Genomic DNA, 27,965 nt, shown 5'->3' on the forward strand with positions numbered 1-27,965 from the left:
GTTTGCAGCTTGTGAAACAACAGGCCAAAAGCGATAAAATCCCATTTCTTTTTTAATACTTTCGCCACTACAGAAGCCTCCAAGTTTTCATACCTCCTTTTTCTCCCTTGATAATTCAGATAGGGTTGGTGTTAGCAGTTTGGACAATATGGTCCTATCAGTAATATATGTTATTATGAACAAAAAACTTCATAAAGAAAATACTAATAACACCATGTATTATGATTAAATTGCACTAGGGCATTTCTTTTTTCATCGTTTTGTATAAATCGTTATTTGTGGTATACATGTAATTAAGAAATGTTCACGAAACGAATTCTTAATTTAACGCTTTATACTGGTCATTCATTGCCATCGAACCAAACGAAAACCTTTCGCATGTTTCAATAATTCAAAAACACTGTCTGAAAACAACTAGTATATGTACTAACTACATGTAAAGATTTAGACTCCTCTGTAACACGGGTAGAAGTACTTGGTTATACCCAAACTAAACTAATCTGTTTTCAAAATCTTCATTAATATTGGTGGATTAAAATTTTAAACATCTAAAAATGTTCATGTTTTATATGAGACATACTGTGATACATGTATATATATACATCTATGTGTATGTATTAAAAATTCTTTTCATGCCAGAAAGTAGGTTCTAGTAGTAATGGAGCTTTATTAGATTTGTTCTTTTATCAGACTCATAAATTGTTTATTCAACTTTTACTACAGGTTTTTGACAATTAATACATGCAGACAGTTGTACTCCGAGTCAATCCCTTTTGTTTGTTTCCCACTCATCTGAAGGATCCATAACTGATGACGATAGAAAGAATAGCGGAGAATAAGAAGGAAGTGACATTTACAAAGAATCTTATTCCTACGCCAAGAATTTTATCAGTTTTACATTTACAAAGATAACAAAATACAGTCACTATTACGCATTTACGATGCTAAGATAGCCAGGATTTGAACAAATTAAAAATTCTTCAAAATACCGCATCATATCACAGTGAACAAGTCATATCACAGTGAACAAGTCATTGTTGTTTATTGTTTATTTTCCCTTATTTGCACTATTTTTTGTAAATTTAATATTTAAACATTTTTCTTCATAATCAAAGTCCTGGCTAGACTAAAGCACACGTAATTTAAATACCATAATGTTTTGCAAGATACTATTATATGTCATATTTTCAGAGACTAGGGGAGAATATACCATTTTAAGTGTATGGGGAAGGGATCAAAGATCATTTTATTTTTTGGTATCTATCTATTTGTCATAAGTTTGTGCCCACATTAAATCATTGGAAACAGTTCTCATACTGTCTAAACTAAACATAAACAAATGATGTATATACAAAGTCATGTAGATTTTGAAGATATGTTGAACTATAAATTTTGGGTTTTGTTTTATTTGCATGGCTGGAAGACAATTAAACTAATGCACTGTAAAATTAACACATCACAAATGTAAAAACATGCAAAATAAAAAAGATTTATTGCCATTAAGATTCTTGTTAATTTTAAATTCATTCCCCAACATACCATAAAATCTTGTAATGAATACACCTTATTAATTATAAATATTAATAATTACAATTTTTCATGTTTAAAACATCTTACTGCTCTTGCTAATCATGGCATTGATTGGTTTCATCTATCATTCATGCATATCACTCTATTTCTCGACACAGTTCCCCAGCTGAAGTCAATGAATAAGTAATGGTTGATGAACATATTGCATAATTCAATATTCCAAGAAACATTTCAATATTAAGCCAACATTTTGCCAAGACAAAATAGCTCTGAAGGTAGAATTATTAAGAATGACCATGGAAACATTGCTCTGAATCATAAGGTGTATCATTTTAGGTGGCTGAATGGTCAACAATTTACCAATCACATCTGTCTAAAAATTTTAGGGGTGATTTGTTTTAGCCAAAAATTATTTCCAGTATTAGGTAAGGAAAAAATTCCTAATACTTTAGCTTAGAATATATCCTATATCTTAAAACAAAGCTCGTCCAAAAAAAAGAGGAAAAAAAAGCTCTTCTTCATTAGGAGGTTCATATAGTCTAAATATTTCCATGACCATCCAGCTTTCTTTGTATCTCTCAGTCTCAAACCCACACCATGAGGTATCAAATGATGCATTTTTATCTCAACATTGTGAAACTCTTACATCTAAGGCACAATGCCATAGTTTTATTGATATTTTTAATATGATCACAGACTGAGGTAGTCAACGGGTATCCCAGAATGCATCACTCCTGTTCCACCTTGACATAGATTTTGGCTGGAGCAAGCCTAATGTCCACCTCTGAATCACTGCTGGAGCTCTCTGAGTCACTAGTGTCATTGTTGTAGGCACCGAGTCCTGGCAAAATGCCTATCACTGTCGCAGTCTGTAGGCCTGTTGCTGTCTGAAGACCCTGTGGTTTAGCTGTTGTAGTCTGCTGGGCTAAAGATTCTGAAAATATCAAGAAGTCTTTAAATATTGTAACAAACACTATAGAGCTCTTTTATGTTTAGAAGTAACAAAGACAAATTCTAGCTATGAAGCATCAAGTAGATCTAAGAGAATGAGAAAAACTGCTGCAGAAAGATAAGTGTTTGTGATATAATAAACAAAGTTACCGTTATCATACCTAAACAATTAATAATTTATCATTACCTTCTGTGGAAAGTTTTCTCTTTTTGCTGTCATCACTTGAGTCAGCACTAAAATGAGCAAAACAAAAGCCTTTATCTCTTTGATCAAGTATTCTACATGTTGCCTGTTGAAAACTTTCTCTTTCTACCTTTGTGAAATATATTATTACCACCTAATGCATCAAACAGCTTAATGAGGCTTGGTGGTCATGGCCATTTTACAGTATTTTTCTACCTTCTAACAAACAAGAGTTTGAAACATCAGGTGGAATTAGATCAATAGTTCAACAGAATCCTAGTTACAGTTTTTACTGTGGCAGAGACAGACTGAGCTGTACCTTTTCCTCTTGACGACCCCGGCTAGTAATGCCTGCTGTGACTTCTTGTTCTGTGAGGCACCAATCTGTTGTTTCACTGGTTTCTTGTCTTCTTTCTGTTTGGTGTTCTCTATCTTGTAGACATTTGCTTCGTATCAAAGTCAAGGACTCAATGATATCAACTTAATTACCTAGATTATCACACACTGTGAAATCATTTAAATTCATGGGGTCAAATTTTTGCGGATTGATTCAATTTTGGAAAGCTTTTTGGGGATGTAATTTTATGGATTGCTTGTATGTATATGTAGAGATGTTTATTCATGGGCAGGGGTATCCACAAAAATTGAGCCCCCCCCCCCCCCACACATTACACATAACATGTAGAAAGGATATTCTAAGTTCTCTGATTACCCGGGCCTCTTCATTGTTTCGAGCTTTCTCTATGGCTATCTGTTGATCTGATACATGGTCCAAGAATGCTACTTCCTCTTCCTGTAATCCTTTCACACTGTTTTCTACAATCAAATTCCATATTAAAAAGTTAATGATATTGTTATATGGACCGTATGTATAAAATTGAATGTCCAATTTGAAATTTTCCTCTGAAAACAACAAAGTTAATCTTTCATTGCTTATAAATTTCCTTTTCTTTTTACATTTCTGTAGTACTGTTTTAAATAATTGTATCATGCCATTCATTCAAAGCATTTAGTAATTAATATTGCATGACTTTCCCTGAAGATAGCACTGTAAGTTCATGTATTGCAGTTGTGTGGTTAACTCAGAGATAAGCACTATAAGATTTTCCCTGAGCAAAACACTATGAAAACTGTATCACTTTCTCAGAGAAGACACTGTGCTTATCTGTTCAAAGCAATATGGGTATTGTGTGACTCACTCATAGCAAAGCATTGTGGGTATTGTGTGACTCACTCATGGAAAAGCATTATGGGTATTGTGAGACTCACTCATAGCAAAGCTTTATGGGTATTGTGAGACTCACTCAGTGCAAACTGGTCCTGATATTCCTGCTCCTTCTTATCCTTTTGCTCCTGTAGGCGCTCATAAAGGGATCTGTTGTCAACTACTTCCTCGGGACATTCTGGAATTAAAGTGTAGCTAATATAAAGAATTGACTCAGCAAAGTGATAAATAACCTACCAGTACATTTTCAATGCAACCTAAATAAGACTCTTACAAGGCAAGATAACTTTATCATGCGGCATCAAATTATATTTCATACTTTTCTGTAAACAAGATGACTTGAATTTGATTTTAATGATCTTTGTTCTGATTTCGAGTCATACTTGCGTAAGAGATTTAACATTGAATGATACAACACCCACATGCATCTGGGAAAGCTAAAATTTTGCTGTCTATAGACAGATGATTTGATTCATATAACTTTGATTTAGGGACTTTTACTGGTAATTTTGCCCTTGCCTCTAGAAAGTAAACCTATTCTCCTATAAAAAAGGGCAACATTTATCACAAAATATCTTTGCTTCAAAAGTTCTTCAACTAACAAAACTTGGAGAGCTTAACTTGATAATTCCTTTATCCCCTCCCAAAAGTATAAAAATCCAAACATTCAGAAAAGATGATAAAGAAGAAGAGATGACTATGGGGCACCCACATCATAATGTGGCGTCCTCATAAAGTAATAAAGACACAACGAGGAATCAATACACTGGCACATTCAACTGCTTTGTTATGACCTTGACGAGACTGGCATCTGAATAAACCAGTCGGTCCAAAGTAGACACAGGTGCGAATTTGTTGTACTGATATCTGCACAATATATGACAAGTATCTCCGACATTCAGATAATTCATATGCTGATCCATTATTTTTTTTTATGTGAATTTACTAAGTTTAGATGGATTTTCTGGGGTGATCTGGACCCCCCCCCCCTCCCTTCCTCCTTAGATCTGTGCATGTAATTCAACCCAGTATGAAGTCAAAATCTCTTTCAGATAAGTAAATAGTACCAAACATGTTAATGATGATATAAAAATAATTTTTTGGGATAAAACCTATCAAGTCAATGAAGAACATGTTTCCTTAACTGTTCCTTTTCTGTATGAAGTTTTATAACTTTCATGAGCATTTTCCAGAATGTCTACAGACAGAAGATGATGGCGGTATACCTATAGGATCCTCCGGTTGCCTCTTCTTCTCCCACTCCTCCTGTCTTCGCTTCCTCTTCTCATCCAGGGTATCCTGGGTAACGAACCTCATTGACAGGTCCGAGGAAGTCATCTTGAAAATTACAGGGCCTGTAGACATAATAATTATAAATAGCACTGTCTAATATATTAAACATAAGATTAAGTCATACTTGGTAAGAACAGAAATACACGTCCATATATACATTGTATGTGCTAATGTTTGTACTGTAACACACAAGACAATAACGCTGAAACTTACACTGTAAACATTGTGTAATTTATATTTGCTTTTCAATGTGTGTATTGAATTTTGCAGAAAACACATATCATAAATGTATTAAAAATTCAACACTTGTTGGAATAGGAGAGTCAAATTACCCAGGTAACAGATCTGTACACTGTATTTAAAACTGCCTTTATATAATGATTTTTCTAAACACTCGAACCATTTTCAAATTTTGTCAACATTAATCAAATGGATTTTTCTAGTTTACCCAACATAAATGTAATACATATATTTGCACAGTGTACTGTGCACAGCACAGCAAACATCTAACTCAACCTTCCTTATATTAATAACAGCATTTTTATGTGCACATATTTGTTTTCAAACATCCCATATATAATTATATATCCTCCTACTGGAAGCTGTACTATCTTACTATAGAATGATAAAGAGACCAGGAACAAAATTCTTCTCAGTTCCATTTTCAATTTTTTGTGCTTATTTTGTGAATTATATGACATTGTATAGTGTAAATCTATTACATGTAATGCAATAAATGCACTTATGCAACCAAAGACCATCCTCTGATAACATGATGCTGCGCAATTCCTTATTTCAGTTTTATCCTTTCCCGGTGCTTTCAATATAAATATCTGTCAGCTTAAGTTGTGAAAATGGAGAAAACAGTGAAGATTAATAATCTGTGTGACACACAAGGTTCGAATCAAATTAATCAAAGACTGCAAATAGTGGTCATATGAAAACTTCCGATTTCTCTCCGTGTTATTATTAAATTATAACTGCCTCACTTCTCTGCTGAGAGCCTCAGAGTTTGTTCAAGCATTTGAGAGTCATCCTTATCATTTAGTGACACGCTGCTAATGATTTATATGGAGGGCAGGCACAGAGTGCATCAACAGTGCTGAAGTATTTGGCTACATTGACCAAAGGTGTCCCGAAAGACTAAGAAGATGACATATTCGGGAGCAGATGATGCATTAATATAATTCTCAATACTGCCATGGTAGAATTGATAAATTGCTTATGGAAATGACCCTGACTACAGTATATTGATTCCTGAAAGCCGAAACTTTACTCAGTCATGAAATTGGAAATTGGGAGAAAGCTAGCTCCTCTCAATTCTTCCCCAAAATGCCTTACTAATACCATAGAGACATCTACATACTATAACATCAATAGTATGGATACACCGAAGCTTGACTGATACATGTAAACTTTGTATTAGCGAATGGCCAAATAAGGAGTCAAAATATTTCCAGTGTCAAAATTGAAATCTGAACTGGCTCTTGCATCTTCATGTATGTAACATAAAGATCCATAATATTCTATGTACACTTACTCTTTTCCTCAAGTTTGAAAAAATATATAAAATGGTTAAGATAAACAGCATAATGAATTCTTTGTTATTTTGTTTGGGCATGGTGTTTGGGATTATTACAGAAAAAATTATAAATGCATTAGCTTGTTATGAGAATTTTTTCTGAATTTTTCAGATCTTCAGTGCACAATCATAATGCACACAGATGTATGACACAACAAAGAAAGATATTATTGCTTTAAAAATTGTAGGGTACATGCGCGGATCCAGAAAATTTTTCCAGGGGGGGTCCGAAGGATAATTGTGTTTGCCAGGGGGGGTCCGAGGCATATTTTCGCGATAATTTTACTATGTAAATTTAATAAATTTTCATTTTCCAGGGGGGGTCGGGACCCCCCCCCCCCCCCGACCCCCCCTCTAGATCCGCGCATGGGGTAGATATGTACAAAATCAGCAAAAAAAAAGTAGTTCAAATATAAACACTTTGTCAAATGATCCAACCAGTATATTTATTTATAGAAAGAGAAGATATGAACATGTATATGATTACAATAAAGTTTTCCATGAGTTTTGAAGAGGAGACTCCTTTTTGAGTTAAGATTATTTAGAATCCAAAATAAGCCATAAAATGCACTGGATTTATTGATCCTTGCAAAAGGGGAATAACTTGAATTTGTTGTCAGACTTGCTTACAGTTATATATCCTAATGACTTTAATTAAAGCTGTGTTGAATAACCATACAATTCAATGAATTATTTACATGCATCATGAAATAGAATAATTACTCTTAACAGGTAGATAGACATGAATTTTATCATTGCTGTTCACTGTTTTGTTTAGTGTGTGGAAAATCTATAGTGGTAGATTGTGAATGTTGCTATTTTGTGATATAGTCAAATAAAGATTTCCTTGCACTTTGTTCTTTCAATTTTTTTGAAAAATATTTTATCAACATGCACGGTTTAATAACATTATTGTTAGCATACTGTTTTATGCATTTTTTTTTATTTTTCAACCTGCTGTGATTATTTGCTGCATATTATAAAAAGCATGTGCCCAGTACAAGGAGGCATAATAAAGAAGGATGACATTGATCAATTTTTAAAAGCATATTGCTTTCCCTCTTCAGATAGACTGATGAAAAAGTAGCAGAATCAAGATACAGTATTCTAAAACTGTTAAAGCATCATCATTTGTCATTTGCAGGTGTACATGTATTATTCATTTAATTTATTACCCACCTACTGATGCAAACTTTAATCATAAGCAGGGAGAAGACAAACAAGTCTGCCTTATTCTGTCCATTATCGGGTATTTAGCACAGATCATGAGTCTTTATGTGCAAACGAAAATGACAGAAAAATGAATTTGTCCTCATTTTTTTACCATTACATAGGAGCAGAGTATGTGCATCATTAACGTCTGTCTAAATGTCTAACTATCAATCCCCTTCTATAAAGGCAGACTATCATTTACATATAGCTGCTATAAGGGCCATGTTCCTACATTGTTAATCAATAGCACAAAAAACATAACTATGTCTGACATGACTGGCATTTATTGAGTTTAACTGAGACTATGATAATTTATGACTAAACACTGAATTTCCACATTAAAATTTCTGTCTGTCATTCCTTGCACATATTTTATTGTATATATAATATACAAAAGTTTCAGACACAAGTTCTTGCAACTTACTAGGTTCTCACCCTTTCAGTCATTATCAGATTATTTTAACTAATGTTAAAATGTAACATTCATAAGTGAAGGCATTTACCACACCTTTGAAATCAACAAAACATATCTGAACTAACAGCCAAGATTTTCACAACAGTGATATAATTGGCAAAATGGAAGGTCGCATTGAGATACTTGCAGACTGCACAGGTTGTTAAATCTTGTAAAGCATCTCATATAGGGGCAGATTTACAAGTCTTATTATTATTAGTCAGCAGGCTCTACCAGTGAAATCAATAAGAACTATAGTCTTTTATATTGCTGTCTTTCAGTCTGTATCTTAGTCATTCTGTCCCAACTTTGTTTTCCATATTTTTTTTCATTACGGTTCAGTGAATTTATTTGCTGTGTAAAAAGCTTCATAATAGGAGAAATACAGATCACACTTGACTTTGGTTACTTTTATCAACTGGTATTTAAGTAAATAATTACATGTATGAAGTGTTCTTCATCATTATGTTCGCGTTAATGCTACGTTCAGTCAGACTGAGTGTTTGAATATAATGAAGTTGAGAAAAGAGAAAATGGAAATTTGTCATGCATATCCAACTGTACCATTTTTTTCAACACAGCAAATACTACTTATTATGTTTGACTTTCATTCCTTTTTAAAAACAATCATTAAACTTATTAGTTTTTAAACCTCTCTCCTATTTTTGATTGGATTAGGGCAATGCTCAATCAGTTTGAACTGAAGTTAGTGTATGGAAAAAAAAAGAAGACCGTAAATAATGCTGTAGATCAATCCATTTTGTGCATAGAAGTTTTTATATTATGCTTTAATTAAAAACCAGTATATCTTTGGAGAGATAACATGAAATTAGCAGCGGAATAAGACCTTGTCAAATTCACGTATCATCAAACTATCACCCAATATCCTCTGTCCAATCCACTTAGAGTTCTTATTGGTGATTCATGTGTGCAGGGGAAACACTCATCAGCATAACTTTTTATAGCTTCTCTACTACTGAACCCAAGAGGACTTTCTTTTTAATCTGTTTGGCACATAAAACAATATATCCTTCAAAAACAGGGAGTGATGGTAGGGGACATGTATTGCTTAAGAGATAACTAGAATTTTTTTTTTATTTTATGAGATATAAATTATTAAAGAGTAATGTTTATCATAATTTTCATCAGACTATTAAAGTGTTAAAAATTCAAATACATGAAGTTAAAATATTGCATACATGAAAGAGTTATCCCTCTTTGGTTTTACTTTTCTCAAGAACCCGTTACCAGGGTTGTCTCTAAAAATTGTAGTAGAAAGAAGAAATAAAAAAGTAGCAGGGGGTCTGGGGGTCTAGCTTATAGCTAGATTGTATTTGGAATGCAAAAGTAGCCGGGTAAATAAATCACTTTAGGCGGGGGAATTCCCTGCCCCCCGGGTCTTAACAGCAGGTCTAAAAACAGCATTTGACATCCCTGAGTTACAGTCAGAAATTTTTTATAATAGGTATTTTGGTATTTTTTAAAAGCATCATTTTTGGTGTTTTCAATGGGCATCTCAGTATATCACGGGCATTTCAGTAATTCTGTGGCCAGAAATTAGTCCTGACTTTAGCCAGGACTAATATTTGGCCATATATGTACTCCCAGATCCCTCATTTAAAATACATTAGTCAATAACGAGAAAATAAAAATTTTCATGTAATGTATGTGACTGTATACTGAACTGGTAGCAAAATAAGTGAATATCGCTTGTTTTTACTGAGAAAACTCTGAAATTTAAAGTGCTTTTTTTAAGTGTTTTGCAAATACACAAGCCTGACACGGTCACCACAGCGAATTCTTTTTACATGTCCTGCTGCGACCAAACATCATAAATATTAGATACGTGTTATTGACAAGGCACTGCCTGGTAGAATATTCAAGCCTTACTATAAACATATGCCTGTAAACATGTATAAATTCCCATCACCTGGGATCAGCATCCGTGTAAAAATCTTATTACCGGTAAATCTTGAATCAACGGCGTATTAACTAAGTATAAGCTGATAAGAGTTCCTGCAAAAAGATTATCAGGTGGTAACACGCAGATGCTTACCAAGAACGATAGTTTGTAGTTGAGGCTTTTCTCTTATGATGTAAGATCAACGTTAACTTAAATTATGACAGTTTCTCTTGTTCTTTCTCCTGCTAAAACATTTTCATGATCGAGAGCGTGAAAATATCGGGCCTGCGCAATGGATACTTTCAATTTAAACAAATGACGACTGCAGTCGCCTAAAAATGACGAGCGAGGAAACCACGATGAGCGAAAACTTTGTGGAGGATGGCAAAAATAAAACAAAATTGTTTTGTGAAAGATGTAACTCTACTGTTCTCTTGCCAATGAAGGCAGTATATTGTGAAGTTGAGGTAATTTTAGCTGATTTTAGTTGAGGGGCCTAAAGGTTGGAGCATGCAATAACTGAATAAGAAAATCTGTAAATTGTTTGTTTTTTCTTATTGGTTTTTTGTTGTTCCTTTTTTGTAAAGTATTTCATTATATCTACAGAATACACACACAACCTAGACACAGAAAGACAACATTTCAATAAGAGTCGATAGGCGTTTATTTTTTTTATGCTACGCTGCATTAAATTTGACTTTTCTGTACTGAAATTGCAACTTACAGACAAATAAGTTCCGAAAATTTTTCAAATTTAGATATACATATTTCAAGTATTATGACAAAGAAATAGTTCTAAATTACTGTTAATTACATCATTTAATAAACATGATTAATTAGGTGACTTTTTTTGCACTAATATAATTTTATTCTGACATTAGAGATTCAACAAGCAATGGTATTAAATATTTTTTAAAAAAAGTCTTAAGGTTTTATTTATTGTGAGCTACAATCTTTTAAAAGGTAGTAACTCCAGAAAAGTTTCTACAAATTGTTTTTATAATTCATAAATTAAAAACAGTGAGAATTGTCCAATCAATCAGCATACCTCGGCATTCCTCGCAGATTTTAATGTCACCCCTTTGGGTGAACTTTAACTACATAAATAAGTGCCTATGTTTACAATGGTAGCAAATATGTTTTGTTTTTGACAAACATTACAGTAATTGTACATGAAATTAAGAATTCTCAAAGCTGAAATACCACTATGCAGTTACATAAATGTGATTTTCAATACCAAAGTTTTTTTTTATAAAGATTTAATGTACGCAATTTTTAATTTGTGTTTTCTCTTTCAGTTTTTCTTGCCTCACATGAAGAAAAAAACTGATGGAACCTCAGAAACAGGGGAGACACTTAAGAAGTACTGGAAAGTTGATGATATGTTTGAATTCGAAAACTTGGGTTTTACAAACACTGTTGAAACAATAAAATATCTCATCTGTGCAGACTGTGAAATTGGACCAATTGGATGGCATGACATAAATGACAAGAAGGCTTTCTATATTGCCCTAGATCGTGTTAAACATGCAGATTAAGTGTATGTAAATCATGCCATTCTTTATGGGACCATATGTTTGACAAACTCTTCTTCAAACAAAACAAAATTGTCATGTTAAAATTGTTGTTTCAAAAGTTGTATTTAAAATTGTACTTTTTTCCTTTACATGCAAGTACATGTACTTGTATATCTGTTTAAATGATCTATTGTTCATTCTTGGAAAGACAAAAAAAAGACAAACATCTTTTTAGTTTCAACAACTATGGCATTTTATTACTAAAATATTATAAAACAATGTAAAACATAATATAGAATAAAAAAATAAATTATAAACGAGTTAAAAACACTTTATAAATGATGAAAGAAATGTTATTAAATGTAAGAAAATCTGAGAGTATAAAATAATCACAGCATGAGATTGTTAACTATTGCACACAATATTTCAATGGTATCACATGGATTTCAATTTCAAAGTTCAAGTCTATTTATGGGAGAGGATAGTATTTGGTCGATGTCATGGGATTTTCTATGAAGCTGCCTTTTAAATTTTTTTTTCTGTGGTAGGATCTGTTCATTTATTCGTCCTCCTTGACTATCTTGGGTAGTACGGCATCCTTTGGTTTATCCATGTCTATTCTTACTCCTACAATAAACATACAGATTGAAATCAAGTACCTGTGACTACGTCAATCATGAAAGAATATAATTTAATAATAGTTGATCATTGTAATCATAGTTTAGTAAATACCTAAATAGGAAGGAAACCTTGGTGTTCCGGAATTTGTGTACTCTTGGAATTTATATGTGATGATAGAACCTATTTTGGGTGGACGGTTATGATCTTTGTCGGTCAATCTGCAAGTATAGAATAAATAGGTTATAATAGATCACTGGCATTTGATGTAAATTTCATTTAGATTAAAGATTAGCGTAAAAATTAATGTGTACCCTGATCCAACAGAAAAGAGTTTTCCATTTGCCATCTTGCACCTGAGTGCTCCCACTTTTCCTTGGAAACGACCTTTGCCAGGATCATATCCAACTACAACAGCCTGAAAATATAGAATGATGAATGTATTTTTCAGTTCTATTTCAAAAATGTATCCCTGCATAGATCTATACCGATGTCAAATTTATAAAGGTGTAACTATAAAAAATATTATTGACATACCTCAGCATCATAGAAGGTTTTGATTTTGAGCAATGTATTAGACCGCCTTCTTTCATATGTGGAACCAGGCTCTCGAATCATGAGGCCCTCCCCACCAAGGCTAATCACTCGCTTCAGTTCATCATCAATGTGCTTTTTCCCAGTGCATTTTTCTTGTTTGCAATAAATTGCATAGTCTGGACTGCAAATAAAGAAGACATACAAGGCTAGAACATTGTAATAGAGTAACTCTTTAAGCTACTATAGAAACGTTTAGAATCTAAAGGCTGAGCCAAGATATAAAATTGATATTTACTCACCTGACTTCATCAAAGTAGTCTCTGATGGCTTTCATCCTCTTTTCGAATGGTTCCTTTTGTAGACTGGGAGCATCAAACACGTGATACTTGATTTTCTTCCACTGATCGCACTCGGGAGTCTTCACTATGCTGACGGTGCTCTGAAACATTTTTCTGCCCCCAAATAGTTCTCCATCTAAGTGCATATCTGTGGGTAGGTCTTTTGTGAACCACTTAGGAGCATAGAAAGGGTTGCCAAGGCGAGAGTAAAAACATCTGAAATTAGAAATTTTTATGTCAGCAAGATTGTTCATACAAGTATCTTGGATATACTTTTCTAGCACTGGTATTATGTGTGTAAATGTGAATACTTTTATATATGTTTAGATATAACTTACTTTCCATTCCAAAAAGCTCTGACTCCATCTAATTTTTCACTGATCCACCAATTAACTGGATTGTTCTTTCTGTAAAATCATTATTAAATTATATTAGTATACAGGAATTTTCAAAATGCAACCTGTATATGTAATTACAATTATCAAATTTGCTCAGTCTTACTCATGCATTGACCTATAATAGTTTGATACAAAATAAAACTCACTTTTCATCATATTTGTTGGCTAACAAAAGACTTATGCTGATATGTGAGAATCTTTGAGAAGGCTCTAGGGCTACTTTTTTGTCAGCTGGTAATTTTCCAACTCTATTTTTTTCAAATTCGTCTCCAAGATAGTCTCTTAGATGTCTGCATGTTCTTTTGTTGGGTGCATTTTTCTGCACTTTCCATCCAATACACCTGGATGATAAAACCAGGAATTAATGTATAATAATTGGATATCAAAGCAATATGCATTTTTAAATTTAGTTTTATGAATTATGTTGTGTATAGTACTGAACAATAAAAAATAACATCACATATTTTGTATTATGGTCAGTATTTTAATAAAAAGTTCAATATTTTAGCTTTATTACAAGTATTAAGAATCTTACGTGCAAGTGTAATGGCTTCCAATTCTCTTCAGTCTATATCCTCCTGCTATGGATTTTTCCTCCCCATCTTCAATTTTGTTCTCTGCCTTGGCTCGCTTTTTCTTCTGTGGTGGACCATCAGCTGGGTGCCTAAACTGCTTGAGGTGGTTGGGGTCCTTCCTGTAACACTTCTCCCAGTAGGTACAGTCTGGGCGGTCATCCTCAGCTGCTGGGGATGAGGAGGGACCTGCATCATCACTACTTGCTGAGGGTTTGGCTTCCTGTAATGAGAAAAAAAAATTGTAAAAAAAAAAAATCATTTTATTGCTTTATAAATAATTAATATTGTTAGAAAGTTAATTGGTATTAAAAATATTTTAAGTTTTTATAAGTCTTTCAGTAATTATATTCTGTAAAGGACATGTTTAGAAGAGGATTAAATTTTATTTTTGTTTAAATTAACTTACCATGCTGACAGTACGAGATCTCAGTTTTTTTAGTGTAGGTCGGCTATCATCAACATCCATATCGTCTACAATGCTCAGCTCATGGGTTCGCTGTCTCTTCAGCTTAGATGTTTTTGGCTCATTCTCTTCAATTTCTGTGTCTGCAAATATTAGATTAGTGTATTATTATTTTTAATTGTTTAATAAGTTCTATTTTAATAAATTTGATTTATTCAAATTCACAAGAATGTTAACAAATGAGCTAGAAATTCTTATATACCAGTGTCTCCATCCTCCTCGGGATGAATGAAGTTTTTCTTGTGATCTTTGTCTTTTCTGTAGCATTTCTCTCCATATTTGCATTTTGGTTTTGATGCCATTTTCCTCTCACTTTGTGCGACTATCCGTTATGGTTTTATATGAAACTAACCGGTCGTTTTATACCTTGTAGATTCGCGAGTCTACACCTGTCACTGACACGCCCACGTAAATGTAAACAAAAGCTCTCTAGGTTATTCATTCCATTTGAAGCGGAAACTCTAGAGGAGTTCAAAAGACTGGCAATCGAGTTATAGGAGACTTGCGTACAGACTGGCAAGTACAGACTAGCGATCAACGGACACTGCGTTACGGTTTTTCCTAATATGCAATAAAATTTGTAACCGATACATTTGCGTATATTGTGTGCATAGAATTTGCATGACCTTGGGAATTCACACATTTTTATCTTTAAATATTATCTTACCAAGTACAAATATGAATATTTACGTCCCTGCTTGTACAATAAGAAAAAATCCCTAATATTTTCCATTGAAAAAACCCGACATTTACAAATATTCCTAAAATCAATTTATCACAAGACAGACAAATTCAAATCAAGTAATAATTAATATAATGAGCCATGCATATGAAGCAGTGCAGCTGTTAATCTTTTGATTCCTTATGGCGCGATGGTACATAAAAATAAAGTTATTAAATCTATCTGGAAAAAGTTAACAACTGCATAACTTCAAATGTATTGGTAAGTTAAACTTGCACTTGTCACGTATTTAATTAATCCTTATTAATTATTAGGACTTGTTGGAAATGCATCTTGTGTATTGACAGTGTATAATTGCACTAAGAATACTATACTCTAGTACACGTTAACACGAAGCAGGAATTACACGTACGTTATACAATTTTATTTTTGTTTGAAAGGAATAAGAATTTTGGGTTGAGCATAAGAAGTGTTTATCACTATTTATCTCCTATAATATTTTAGGATCGTCTGAAAAACGATACTATGTGCCAGGTCAAGAGTTGCATATTTTGATGCTATATTTGTCTATCAAATAATCACAATCCACCACTCTAGATGTCTTGTAATCACGCACTGGCATTCAAATAGAAATGAAAGAAAAAAATCAATATACAATAAAATACTTAACAATGTTTAAATCAAAATTGAGGAGCTCTAAATCAAAATGAATGTATACAAATTTGGGTCGAGGTCAATTTTTGGAAATATTGTATATCGTAGCAAGTTTGAATTTTCCAAGAAAAATGGGGGGGGGGGGGGGGGGGGGGGTCGGTCCCCGCTAGAACAGAGCATACAATTTATTCCTACTTATCTTTTTAAAATTTAAAATTACATATTTATTTCCTTAGGTTTTCACGTGCACTTGCATACATATTATTTACTACCAATAAGTGATTTGAGAATATGTAATAAACTGAAACTTAATACGGAAATTCCATTATGGCCCCTCTTTCCAGGCACGTAGCATCGGGGGCGGCCCCCCACTTTTTCTTGCAGCAACATTTTTTTTTTTAAATTTACCTATCAAAAGTTGAATTATCATGGAGTTGCCCCCCCCCCCCACTTTTTTGGAGTATGTAAAAAATGGATATGAAAATAAGGAAATTAAGGGTGAAATTGAATTTATAGATATAATACGCCAGTCCCCCCCCCCCCCCCCCCCCCCCCCCCCGGATTAGGATTTTGAAGATTTTGGAAAAGTCAAAATTTCCTTTTCCAATTTTTTTGGGCTTGTCAAGATATTTTTGGATGAGTCTGCCCCCCTTTCAAAAACGATGCTACGTGCCTGCTTTTCAAGAATAATTAAAACACATGCAAAGATGTTGAACTCAAAGAATGTTGAAAGCTAAATGTCCGTAAACTACGGTATATACGGAGTATATATTTAAATCTTTTGGGATGCAGTAAAATATCAAATGGCTAAATAAACACACAGGGTGCAACTTTTAAGAAATGATAAGTATATATCACTATAATAAATATATTAATTACGTACATGTATAAATTCTTACTTACAACGAAAAAAAAGGTGTTGGATCTTTATTTGAAATACACCGTCTGAGGGTCAACGCACCTTCAGAATACTTATATACTAACATAACCCTGAGTCTCACCTTAACCTCATCCCATCTTCTCTGACAAACAACCAACCCCCCCCCCCCCCTAAAAAAAAAAAATTAAAACTGCGCATGAGTTACTGTGCGAAGCCTGTGTTGAACATCCCAGAGCAGGGTTGTTTTTGTTTCATTGTTCACTGATCAATCTCCCCACTAACCCACTCTAAAATAACTACCTACATGTATATACCAGAGGTGCGCTCAGCAGAGCGGGTTCTTCCCGCACAAGTTTTAATATGGAGGTGAATTTTAATTGAACCAATACATTTCCTTAATGGCAAATACTTGGCAGCATATAAAAATCAAGTAAGAAAAAGAAGATGGGTGAATAAGTCATGTAAACTGCCCATATGAGGATAGATAAGATACTATAAAATTAAAATATGAACAAATCTCATAATTTCTTTCTCAATTATTGAAAACAATGTATATTTACCAAAACATCGATTTATAACCTTTAAATATGTAAACTATTTAGAATAGGTTGATTTAAACTGGCGTATGCGTGTCAAAACCTCCAAATTGTGTCATTTTTTAGAACGTCAATGCCTTTTCTTTTATAGAGTGGGTCTGGGCTTCATATTTTTGTCATAGTCTATATGAGGTTTAAAAGAAATCAAACCGATTTCGATCAACAAAAACGTGGAGAGATGACCCACTATACTTTAAAAATGTCATTTTGTATCCCAACAATTGAACATTTTAGAGAAATACTACAAGTCCGTCAATTCGTGGTTGAAGTTGCATGTAGCATTTAACAACAATATTTGCTGTGACTGAAATGGCTCAGTGATTAGAGCACCAGACATGAGGTAACATTAAAGAGCTAGGGTTTTTAGGTTGTGGGTTCGATACCACCAAAACTTTAGAATTTATTTTTTTTTCTTATCGTTTATTAAAATATTCAAAACTGAACAAAGTTAGAAATTGTGCTTTTGTAAACTTGTAATATAACATCATATAGTATATTTGGTTGGAAAAAAATTAAATTGAAATTGTTTTTTAAGACAAAACCAAATGGGCATTTGCGCTATCTTGTTCCCCCATCTTCTTTACCAACAAGCATAAAGCATATTGCATGCATTAAAATTCACTTGATGACAACAAAAAACTTAAAATGTAAGCGCAAGTTTGTTACATTTTATTTCTAATATGCATATTTTCTTCAATTTATAGGATCCTTGAAACTCAAACATACAAAAAATGACTTAGAAAAATACCAATATTCATTAGATTCTTAAAAATTGCACATACGAAATAATTTGAGAAAAAAAAACCCACTTTATATAAATATTCTCCTGCAGAAAAATAAAATAGAGAAAATGACTAATTGCACATAATAGTACATGTATTTTTCCAGTCTAATTGTGACAGTATCTACAATAATGAAGATACATTCCTTTTCAAAAGGTTTGAAATACATAAATGTGGTGTAACATTTACAATTTTTTTCAAATCTGAATGGAAAATATTCATATACATGCAAACATGAAAGCACAAGCCCTTAGGGATATTTTTCACTTGTGAGAGAGGATTGACTGTTTCAGCAATGAAACAACGACAATGACACAAATGTTTGGGATGTTAGCAGCATCTTAAACATGATTCAATGAGTGATAATATGATCTATGCATGTTAGTAATGTGACATCACAATTTTGATTAATACAAAATATTTTGGTTAAAACTTTCATCAAATGAAATTTTTTTTGTATTCATGGTTTTATCTTCAAAACACAGGTAAAATGTACATGTACCTTCTTTGTTTATGCACTAAAAATTGTGCTATCACTCAAAATTATTTTAAAACATACACTGGACTAACATTCTCTTGCAAAACAAATATTGCTACAATGTACAAGTGCTAGCCCTTACATTTGCATTACTATTTCCAAACACAAGTGAACACAAAAAAATCTTGCACACAATTATTAATGAGAAAGATTTTCTATTCAATACTACAATGTGCTATACTCCAAAACATCAACCAATTTGGCAGAATGACAAAAGAGAATAGACTGAACATCCAGCTGCCAAAGAAGTATTTGTCAATGATTGTCAGGAAAATGTTGGTCTTCATAAAGCTCCAGGAATTCACCAGTAAATCTAGAAAATCAGCGTGTTTCTCTCCATAACTGGTGATCACTGCTGCTATAAATAGCAACACACCTGGTGATACCAACAGAAGGAAAAATTTCTGTATCCACAGCAGCAATCTGTGAAGGAAATCAATAATTAAGATCTTCCTTAATATCTACATGTACACGCCACTGTACAAAACAAATAACTCCTTTTTACGCAAGTACATGTACGTACCATGTATGAACATATTTAAAACTAAGGGACTGAATCCAAACAAATAATTCTCTGAATTTCCTATGTTTCTACTTCAAGAAAAGCTTACCGTATTTTTGTTGGTTGTACAATAACTGTAATAGGCATAAGAATCACAGCTAAAAAGAAGGCCAAAGAGATGTTCATCAATGACACAGAGAACAAAAACAGTGATTGGTAGAGCAGAGTGACACACTTCAGTAACCGCCAATCAAAAATTAGCTTCTTTCCCGCTCCAGGCTGCTTCCTGAAAAAAATAATGATACCAAGAAATATATTTACACGTATAAAAATGAAAACATAAATACACAGTTTGTGCATGCAATGTAGTCTTAAATTTAAAAAATGGTTGTTTGGAACCATTTTGGACATCAATGATTTGCAAAACTTACAAATGAAAGATACATTACGCTAGCTATAGATTGTCATATAAGGAAAGAAAAAATAACCAAATAATCAGCTGCCAGAGTAGAATAGCTTATTTAAAGTTTTGCTGATTTCAAGACCAATTCTAGCTTTTAGATCTTATCCCCCCAACCGGGACCCCCCCCCCCCCCCCCAAAAAAAAAAAGTTATTGCATACCTGCTTATGAGTCTAGGAACCATTAATGAGGCTGTGTACAGCGCCATAAGCCCAAAGCTAATGTTGTCCTCCATTTTAATTCTAAAAGGTGGTGCTGACATGGTGATGAAGTCTGGTCCGGTGTAGGAGAACACCCCCATCATTACACTGATTAGGATAACAGGCATTATGGAGATCAGGCCCTCTGCCGCTGCCTCCTGAAAAAAGAATCAAAGTAATGAAAGTACTCAGAAGTACCTGGACTGATATTTGCATTTGGGAGTGATGATGGAATGTTGTCTTAGTGGAGTTATTCAGATACATAATGTGTATTAAATTTCATTGCATTAAGTTTTAGAATTTATGTGTTTGGAAGGAAAAAAACCTTCAGTTGGAAATCTTGTTCAAAATTTTAGTAAGAATGTAAAAATGTTTATTATGTATATTAAAAGCCATATCAACCTCTTCTACATCTTCATCCATTATTGTCTTCCTCAGTTCCTCCACCTCTTTGTCTAGTTCTTCCTCTGTATGTTTACCTTCCCTGTCTTCATCTTCCTCTCCCTCCTTTTCAGACTTCTCTTTTTCCTTCTTCTTTTCTTTATCTTCATTTTCCTGGTCTTTTTTCAATGTCACCCAAATTGCCACAGCTTATGAAAGTTAAGAACATTAATGATTGTCGGGTCAATTTAAGTATATTTCAATAAATCATATATTGAGTCAGTAGCATATATAAGCAAATTTTTAGATTTTTGCTTGTTAGTGGTCATGAGGGTGCAAAAGAAATCTTTATTCTACCTCCAATATATATGCTGTTTACTGACTTGAAATCTATATGCCATCTAATATTTTCAGTATTATTTGACCTAATTTTTCAATACTATGAACATATTTGCTCCAGATCATATATTTTTATGTTCATTCCATGAAGGGACTACAGGTAAAAACAATAGTAAGGATATTTTGATGAGTCCTGTGGCACATATAAGACCAAACGGAGGCATGTACATTCCAATGGAAATGTAATTTCTGGTTCCAGGGAGAATATAGAAGAAGAAAGACTGGTGGAATCTCTCCAGAAGGTTATTTAAACTTCGAAATATTCCTTCTAATATTCTGCAAAAAACAGACAAAATGAATAAGGACAAGTTGAATTCAATCTAAAACTTGACGATTTAACAAATGTATCATTATTAATTAAGACAATGAATGAATGAATTTCTGGCTACCTTCCTGTCCTTTCTAGTGGAAATGCGTAATTGCTGTTCTTCCTCCGAATTCCCTGCAAGGTCACAGCCTCTATATGGTATTTGTGGAAGAGTCCATGATTACCTGAGGGTGTGCCAGCTGCCTGGGACCACATCATCTCCAGCATAGTCTTCACACTCTGTACATATCCATCCACAGACTGTGGGTCCATTGTGTCAAACTTGAAAAAAATGAGGAAAAAAACCCCACAATTGTTTCTAAAACACACTTTTTAAATCAAAGGCCGGAACGGCCACAAAGGCGTCGAGCTGACATTTTCTTTTAATATATAGAATGATATCAATAATTTGAATTTCTGTACTAATGTATATAGTCGTTTATCGAATAATATTAGAATAAAAAAGGAAATAAATTATGTTTTGTGCTGTTTCAAAAACAATAATCAGTATATTTCGTTATAAAATAGGTAGTGATGAGTTTATAATAGAGGGCGAAGCCCTCTCACGGGCCCGAAGGGCCCGTGAGAGCGAAGCTCTCCCTATAGACAACACGTGTACATATGTCTAAAAATAGAAATTACACTCTATACCTATGAAGTTGAAAAACTTTTCCAAGATGGAGGAAAAAAGAATAACTTCACGCGCAGTGACATCACCGGCATCCATGCTGAATTTGATTCTCGTACTAACTTCACGTTTGGTGATAATTTATCAGCTTTGTTTAATGAGTGATAAATACATTCAAACTTACCTAGTGTGTTCTTGAAAAATTAATTCCTAATTTAAGAAAACAAATTTTCGTTTCCTACAACTTTCAACAGTTGCATTAGATCCGATCAAATGAATTTCAGGACATCTGATTGGACAAAAAACGTGTTTCAACAGTGAAGCAGTTTTAATTCATTGTTTTTAAAATATAACATCATGTATTTGAATTAAATTTGCTTTCTGATTACTATTTGAAAACACCAAAGACTTTTCTCCAACTTTCAATTTGAAATTTCGTTTTTTAGGTTTCATCTCAAATCGTAGCCTAACATACTCATACCCAGGTCATTTCGTACCCAGAATTTAAATTAATTATCAAAATAAAAAAAAAATTAAGTTACGACCAATAACGAACTCAATACAAAACAAAAGAAAATCAAAACTTAATTTTGTAGACATCCTAATCTTTGACAGACACGTTGTAAAATATTTCCCCATTCTAATTCACCCCCCCCCCCAAAAAAAAAAAATGTGTAAACCATTTGTATATGATTAAAAAATACAATAAATGTTGAAATTACTCCCAAACCGCCATAAAAATAAAAGCAAATAGGGAGATCATTTGGAGTAATATGCATTATAAATACTTAAAAATTATTTATAATAGGAAGTACGGTACTAATCTGCATTCACAATCACAAATATGCATTGAACACTAAATGTAAGACATTTGTCAGACAAACTCAGATCAAATTATACACCCCGGTATGTACAATACACATGAAGGACATAATTTTCACCTTATGATGTGAATTACATGTAGCTAGGGTACTATCTCAATTCTCAAGTTTTAATGCACAAACCAATCATTGAATGTTTAATAATTCAGTGTTTGGATGACAAATTTTAGTGAATTTATGGACCATTAATATCTGTCCATACAAGTGAAATAATCTCAAGATAAATTGATTTTCTTATTTTTTAAAAATATATGTCATTACTCTTTAATTCATGTTTTATGCATACATTTCAAATAAGGGTCCGAAGTAAAAAGTTAAAATACTTCATGCTGAGAAATTATCCAGAGATCTGCAATGTAGACACTACATGTACCTGCAGCCAGATATTATCCAATATATGTATAATAAATTACTTCAGACTAGACAATAAGACATCAAAATAATACACATGTATATTGATAATTAAAATAATTTTTACCTGTCCCAAGATTTTTTGCTTCATTATTAGTTATTCATAAATATCCCTACCTTTGCTAGCCAAGGGTTTGTGATCTCCAGGAGTGGCGCGAATCAAAAACCCTTGGCTTACGAAGAAGAAATATTTCAGGGTTCAAACAATATTTATTTACATATCAGAATGAAAATTTGTTCACAGGTTTTTGTATATGAATTTCCCCCCCCCCTCTCTCTCTCTCTCTCTCTCTCTCTTTCTGATTTGTTCGGCTGAAAAAAGGGCTGTTAAATAAAAATCTATGGAGATTTGTATTGCAAATGATAAATTTTTCTTTCCAGTGAAAATCTATGAGTAAAAAAAGATGTTTTAATGAAGGATTTCAATTGTATTTCTTTTAGCTGTGTACGTTTCTATAACATTGTAAAAATGTGATGGAGACAGTAACCTGGGGCAGAATATATAGTCTATAGCATATCAGGGCCGGGCTTGAACAAATTTAATAAGCAATAAGATTAGAGTCATAACAAAACAATTTATGATGCCAAAGATGATTAAAAGGGCATCTACTGATCTAGCCCCGTTTCTATTGTCTTCGCCCTCCAAACGGTTACACCGTAAAACATATTACAATTACTCATCATGGTTACAAAAATCGAAGAAATTTCAAAGTTAAAAAAAAATTATTATTTTCTTTCTGCTTTAAAAAGTCTTTGCACATTTCACAGGCTCATAATTTGAATACATTAACAGTGTGTCCCTAATTATAATAATAAAACATACTTTCAGTTATTTCAATTCCCGTTTGAAACAAGATTACCTATGCTATGGTTGTTTACAAACAAATCCACAACACGTGCTATCTAAAATGCTCGACCAAACCAACTGCATTATCGTGTTCATTAATTGCAACAAAATCTCTAGATAAGTTTATCGCTTACAATTATTTTGGAGACCATGTCCGATAACAAATACATTTACATATGAAATTTTATTTCTATCGGGCACAGTCTCCAATCAAAATGTAAGCGATAAAAACTTAAATAATATTTTAGTGAATGTTTACATTGCACCTTATTGTATTCATCCGCCATTTCTTGATTCTAATGCAATGAGTTGTCAATAACCAGGGAGGCAAAGTTGGTTTTTTTGTACACAATTTAGCTGAATAAAAGGAATACAAATCTTGTAATACGTTTAATACTTCAAGGAAATTTTTTTTATGCGCATTAAAAAGGCGGTGCAGTGCATGAATTTTTGGACGATTGCCAATCCAGACGATCGCTAGAAGGCTGCCGAGCATTAGCTCGACGCCTTAAAAATCACCTGTCCAAAAATACAGATTTCACTATACACAGATGTTTCAAAATATCCTGACTATATTAGCAATCTGTCCCAAGATTTGATAACCATAACCAACTTACATTCCTATGGAAAGAAACATCCACCCCTTCTTGGTTGCAGATTTTTACTACAAGGTTAAATAAGTCAAGATTCGGAAGCTGGCCATTCATGCCCTCAATCTTTATGTCAAAATAACGGATGTTTCCGTCAGGAATTTCCAGGTTTATGGCTGCCTGGATAGCCCCACTCCTACCCATTACATCACTGGGTACAATGTCTACAAGGGAACACAATGTCACAAGTTCCTCATCATCAAATCTTATATTAATAAATTTAAACATTAAGTACTGACACAATATCTTAAAAGTTTAGAGAAAATCCAAATCAACTTCCAAAAACAAATATACAGTTTTGAGGTTTCTTTTTCTAGGTACATACATTCTGATTTGATATCGTGATATCCATCCAACCAGGCTTGAAGCCCAATTTGTTCATGGTCAGACACAAGAAATATAATGTCCTTTGACCAGTAGGTCTGCCCTGCAATACATGAATCTCTGATTCAACAGTGATTTATTAAATTCAGTCCTTGCCAATCTATACTGAAAATAACAAGGTTAGTAAATTCTTCCCTATTAAAGAGTAATGTGTAATTTTACCTTATTAACAGACTTTCCTTGATGAATTATTGTGATTGCATCAATATAAGTGTGATGTTTGGTAGTGATGGATTATAATTTTGTGTACTAGCATATAAAAATATAATTAATATGAAAGGTAGCTTGAAATACTTATTCTATACATGGTACTGACTTCTGAAGTACTTTGCCATGGCAAGCATCAGTACGATTCCTCCTGTAGTGGAGGGTAGGTCCGAATCCTTCGGCCGCATCGGTGTTGTCAAGACAACAGCCTCTGTACTGGCTGAGCGTTTGGCACGCAAAATCCCATACACATTCTGTCCTGGAATGTTCTGAAATTAACAAAATTCAAGATTGTCTCATGTTGGTTTCTAAACATCATGTTCTATTTCAATTTACAAACTTCAGTACAACGTATATTAAATATTAATACATGCATTCTGAGTGCTTTGCACATATTGAAGTAAATTAGATGTCCCAATGACTGCTTTTTATTTTATTTTTAATTAATTTATCCTCTTTTTTGTGGGCCCCATAGAGTTTGAGATAACATGATTTGGCTACTAGTATAATTTGGTATAGTGTATTAAACATGGCAGAAACAACAGATTTGTATTATTCTGCTATGGGATAGATTGCAGAAAATATAATTAATATTAACAAAAATTTTCTGGAGTTAAAATATTTCATAAAATATTGTTCATGTTAGTGTTGCTTACACATACAAAAATTAAATATGGAGCTATTCATTTCAAGCTCTCATCTTATGATTATAACATTATACATGTACTGATTATTGAAGAGAAACTAGATATAACCTGTCCTTTGGCAATGTCGAGTGGATATTTGATGGAATAGTTCTGTATGTAAGTATCCAACCCTATCTCTCGCAAATGATTGTAAATCCACTCTCTGGGAACTTTTCTAAAATATATGAAAGAAAATACTGGGTTTTCAAACCAAAAAAAAATCATCTCTACATGTACTGTACATGTACACATTTGATACATGTACACTCAAATTATCACAATCTAATTAAAATTAGACGTTCTGAATCCGCTACCGCTTCTCAAACTTTTGAAAAGAGATAGCGGATTCAGAACGTCTAATTTTAATTAGATTGAAATTATCATAAACTCTATATTCCTCTTAATATTTTCCCCTGGTTCTTGTATCATATGGTTCATCATATTCTATTTTTCTTGATAGATCTGATGAATCAAATCAATTGTAATATCTTATTTTTTGTTGATAATATAATATTTGTTATTCAGTATAAATAGAAGAGGAAAAATTAGTTTTAAATTTACCTCTTTTCTTTATTAAATTCCTCTTTAAGTTCAGATGCTAGAGCATTCATATTTATCTCTGCGTAAAACTCATTTGTGACCAATCCTAAATAAGATAAAGCAATTACAGTAAGTAAAAGGTTATTTCAAATGCAGTATTTCAGTTATATTACATAGACTGATTTAATTAAAGAAATATTTTTTGGCATATCAATTAAGATTACGTGATTACCCAGTACAAAACAAGATCATTACCTGGCAAAAGTGCATTTTCAGAGAAGTATGTTGCCCCATTAAGGGGCTGATATGCTAGAGCCAGAAACCCAATAACTCCCGACAAGTAGCACAAAACACAGAGCCAATTGTTGTACTTTGAGATCGCTTCCACAATCTTCTTCTGTCGCTTAGGGTCAGTGAGAAGTCCCATGTTGTTTCTATTTGAAACAAAAATCAAATTGAAGTGTGTATCTCATCAGGGCCCCACTCAGCAGGTGCCCTGTAGTGATCAGTCTGTCCGTCCATCCATATGTCCTTCAGTCTGTCTGTCCACTCAATATCACTTATCTGGAGCATATTTTCTCTCTCCTTGGCCCAATCTGACTCGTACTTCACCCACAGAGTGCCTTTGAGCACAGGGTGTGCAGTGACCTTGAACCAAGTTTCGAGGTCTAAGGTTTAGGTCATAGCAAAAATATGTGAAAAAATCCCTGTCTTAATCATATAATCTCTTCTCCAAGTCCATAAGGCTTCACTCTTCACCAACAGAGTGCCTTTTGTCAAAGGGTATGCAATGACTTTTTCTGTAACAGTACTGCTACTGAGATTGATCCCTCTGTATGTATCCAAAATTTCTAGAGGACCAATCTTACAATATATAGACTTATAGGAAAAATTGCTAACAAAAAGTTATTGCATTTGATACTCATTAATGCGGATTTAAATCAAAATTACCAAATCAATTTCTTTTTAAATTTTTAGCGTTTTAAATTTATATCCCATCTGGGCTATTATATCCCAAATATGCTAATATTTCCGAATTAGAAGATTGGTCCAAACCTGTTTAAAGGGGTGGGAAATTCAAATTTCTTAAATTCACATAATAATTTTTTTTTTTTAATCGAAAATAGGTCTCTGACACCCCCTCCCCGGAAAACAGAGATATATAACATGTACCTCGGACACTCCCCCCCCCCCTCCCCAAGGGCCCCCCGAAAATTGTTCTGGATCCGCGCATACTCAAATATATATTGAACATAAACAATATCTAAAATTGCCACAATTTCTTTTAAATAATTGATTAGCTTTATACTGCTAAGTAAGGAATTTAATTTCTATGTTTTTTCTGAAGTCTGGAGATAAAAGAAGCAAATGTCTAAAGGTAAAAATGATCAAAGACCAAACATTGTTGTCTCTATATGTTTACAAATGTTCGGTGGTTGTAGTCATACCGTAAAAACAAGATTAAAACGAAATTTGCTTACAGTTACCGGGTCAATCTCTAGTTCATTGACTATTCTGATCGATTTGTCAATGTCAAACAGGCGCTTGAAGAAAAAATAATGAATTGGC

At 33.3% G+C, this 27,965-nt stretch overlaps 4 protein-coding genes across 5 annotated transcripts; 1 reads left to right on the top strand and 3 right to left on the bottom strand.

The window, feature by feature from the left end:
• Positions 1 to 847: 847 nt before the first annotated feature.
• LOC128188857 (PSME3-interacting protein-like) lies at positions 848 to 10,594 on the bottom strand. 2 transcript variants are annotated; one of them, XM_052860151.1, is made up of 7 exons: positions 10,488 to 10,594; positions 5,117 to 5,245; positions 3,970 to 4,068; positions 3,360 to 3,481; positions 2,985 to 3,115; positions 2,669 to 2,715; positions 848 to 2,455 (listed from the first exon to the last, which is right to left on the bottom strand). In XM_052860151.1, exons 2-7 carry the CDS (start codon positions 5,226 to 5,228, stop codon positions 2,259 to 2,261), a joined length of 708 nt encoding a protein of 235 aa, XP_052716111.1. In that variant the 5' UTR covers positions 5,229 to 5,245; positions 10,488 to 10,594; the 3' UTR covers positions 848 to 2,258. The 2 variants fall into 2 exon arrangements, with proteins under 2 accessions (XP_052716111.1, XP_052716110.1); XM_052860150.1 differs by having other exon boundaries at positions 848 to 2,464; positions 10,488 to 10,592.
• Positions 10,595 to 10,626: 32 nt separating this feature from the next.
• On the top strand, positions 10,627 to 11,920 carry LOC128188858 (guanine nucleotide exchange factor MSS4-like). The gene is made up of 2 exons (XM_052860152.1): positions 10,627 to 10,801; positions 11,633 to 11,920. The coding sequence occupies exons 1-2, from the start codon at positions 10,673 to 10,675 to the stop codon at positions 11,870 to 11,872; spliced, it is 369 nt and encodes a 122-aa protein (XP_052716112.1). The 5' UTR covers positions 10,627 to 10,672; the 3' UTR covers positions 11,873 to 11,920.
• A 159-nt stretch (positions 11,921 to 12,079) lies between these two features.
• LOC128188856 (DNA ligase-like) lies at positions 12,080 to 15,177 on the bottom strand. The gene is made up of 10 exons (XM_052860149.1): positions 14,983 to 15,177; positions 14,724 to 14,863; positions 14,278 to 14,537; positions 13,889 to 14,083; positions 13,683 to 13,751; positions 13,306 to 13,560; positions 13,007 to 13,187; positions 12,784 to 12,887; positions 12,584 to 12,690; positions 12,080 to 12,478 (listed from the first exon to the last, which is right to left on the bottom strand). Exons 1-10 carry the CDS (start codon positions 15,080 to 15,082, stop codon positions 12,411 to 12,413), a joined length of 1,479 nt encoding a protein of 492 aa, XP_052716109.1. The 5' UTR covers positions 15,083 to 15,177; the 3' UTR covers positions 12,080 to 12,410.
• Positions 15,178 to 18,245: 3,068 nt separating this feature from the next.
• On the bottom strand, positions 18,246 to 27,957 carry LOC128190017 (glycosylphosphatidylinositol anchor attachment 1 protein-like). The gene is made up of 13 exons (XM_052861870.1): positions 27,878 to 27,957; positions 26,652 to 26,830; positions 26,418 to 26,502; positions 25,926 to 26,031; positions 25,280 to 25,439; positions 24,905 to 25,006; positions 24,547 to 24,743; positions 21,245 to 21,444; positions 20,978 to 21,131; positions 20,478 to 20,666; positions 20,037 to 20,233; positions 19,524 to 19,700; positions 18,246 to 19,335 (listed from the first exon to the last, which is right to left on the bottom strand). Exons 2-13 carry the CDS (start codon positions 26,821 to 26,823, stop codon positions 19,068 to 19,070), a joined length of 2,007 nt encoding a protein of 668 aa, XP_052717830.1. The 5' UTR covers positions 26,824 to 26,830; positions 27,878 to 27,957; the 3' UTR covers positions 18,246 to 19,067.
• Positions 27,958 to 27,965: the final 8 nt, after the last annotated feature.

This window comes from Crassostrea angulata, chromosome 6 (genome assembly GCF_025612915.1).
Source record: "Crassostrea angulata isolate pt1a10 chromosome 6, ASM2561291v2, whole genome shotgun sequence".
In the NCBI taxonomy this organism is placed as follows: Eukaryota; Metazoa; Mollusca; class Bivalvia; order Ostreida; family Ostreidae; genus Magallana; species Magallana angulata.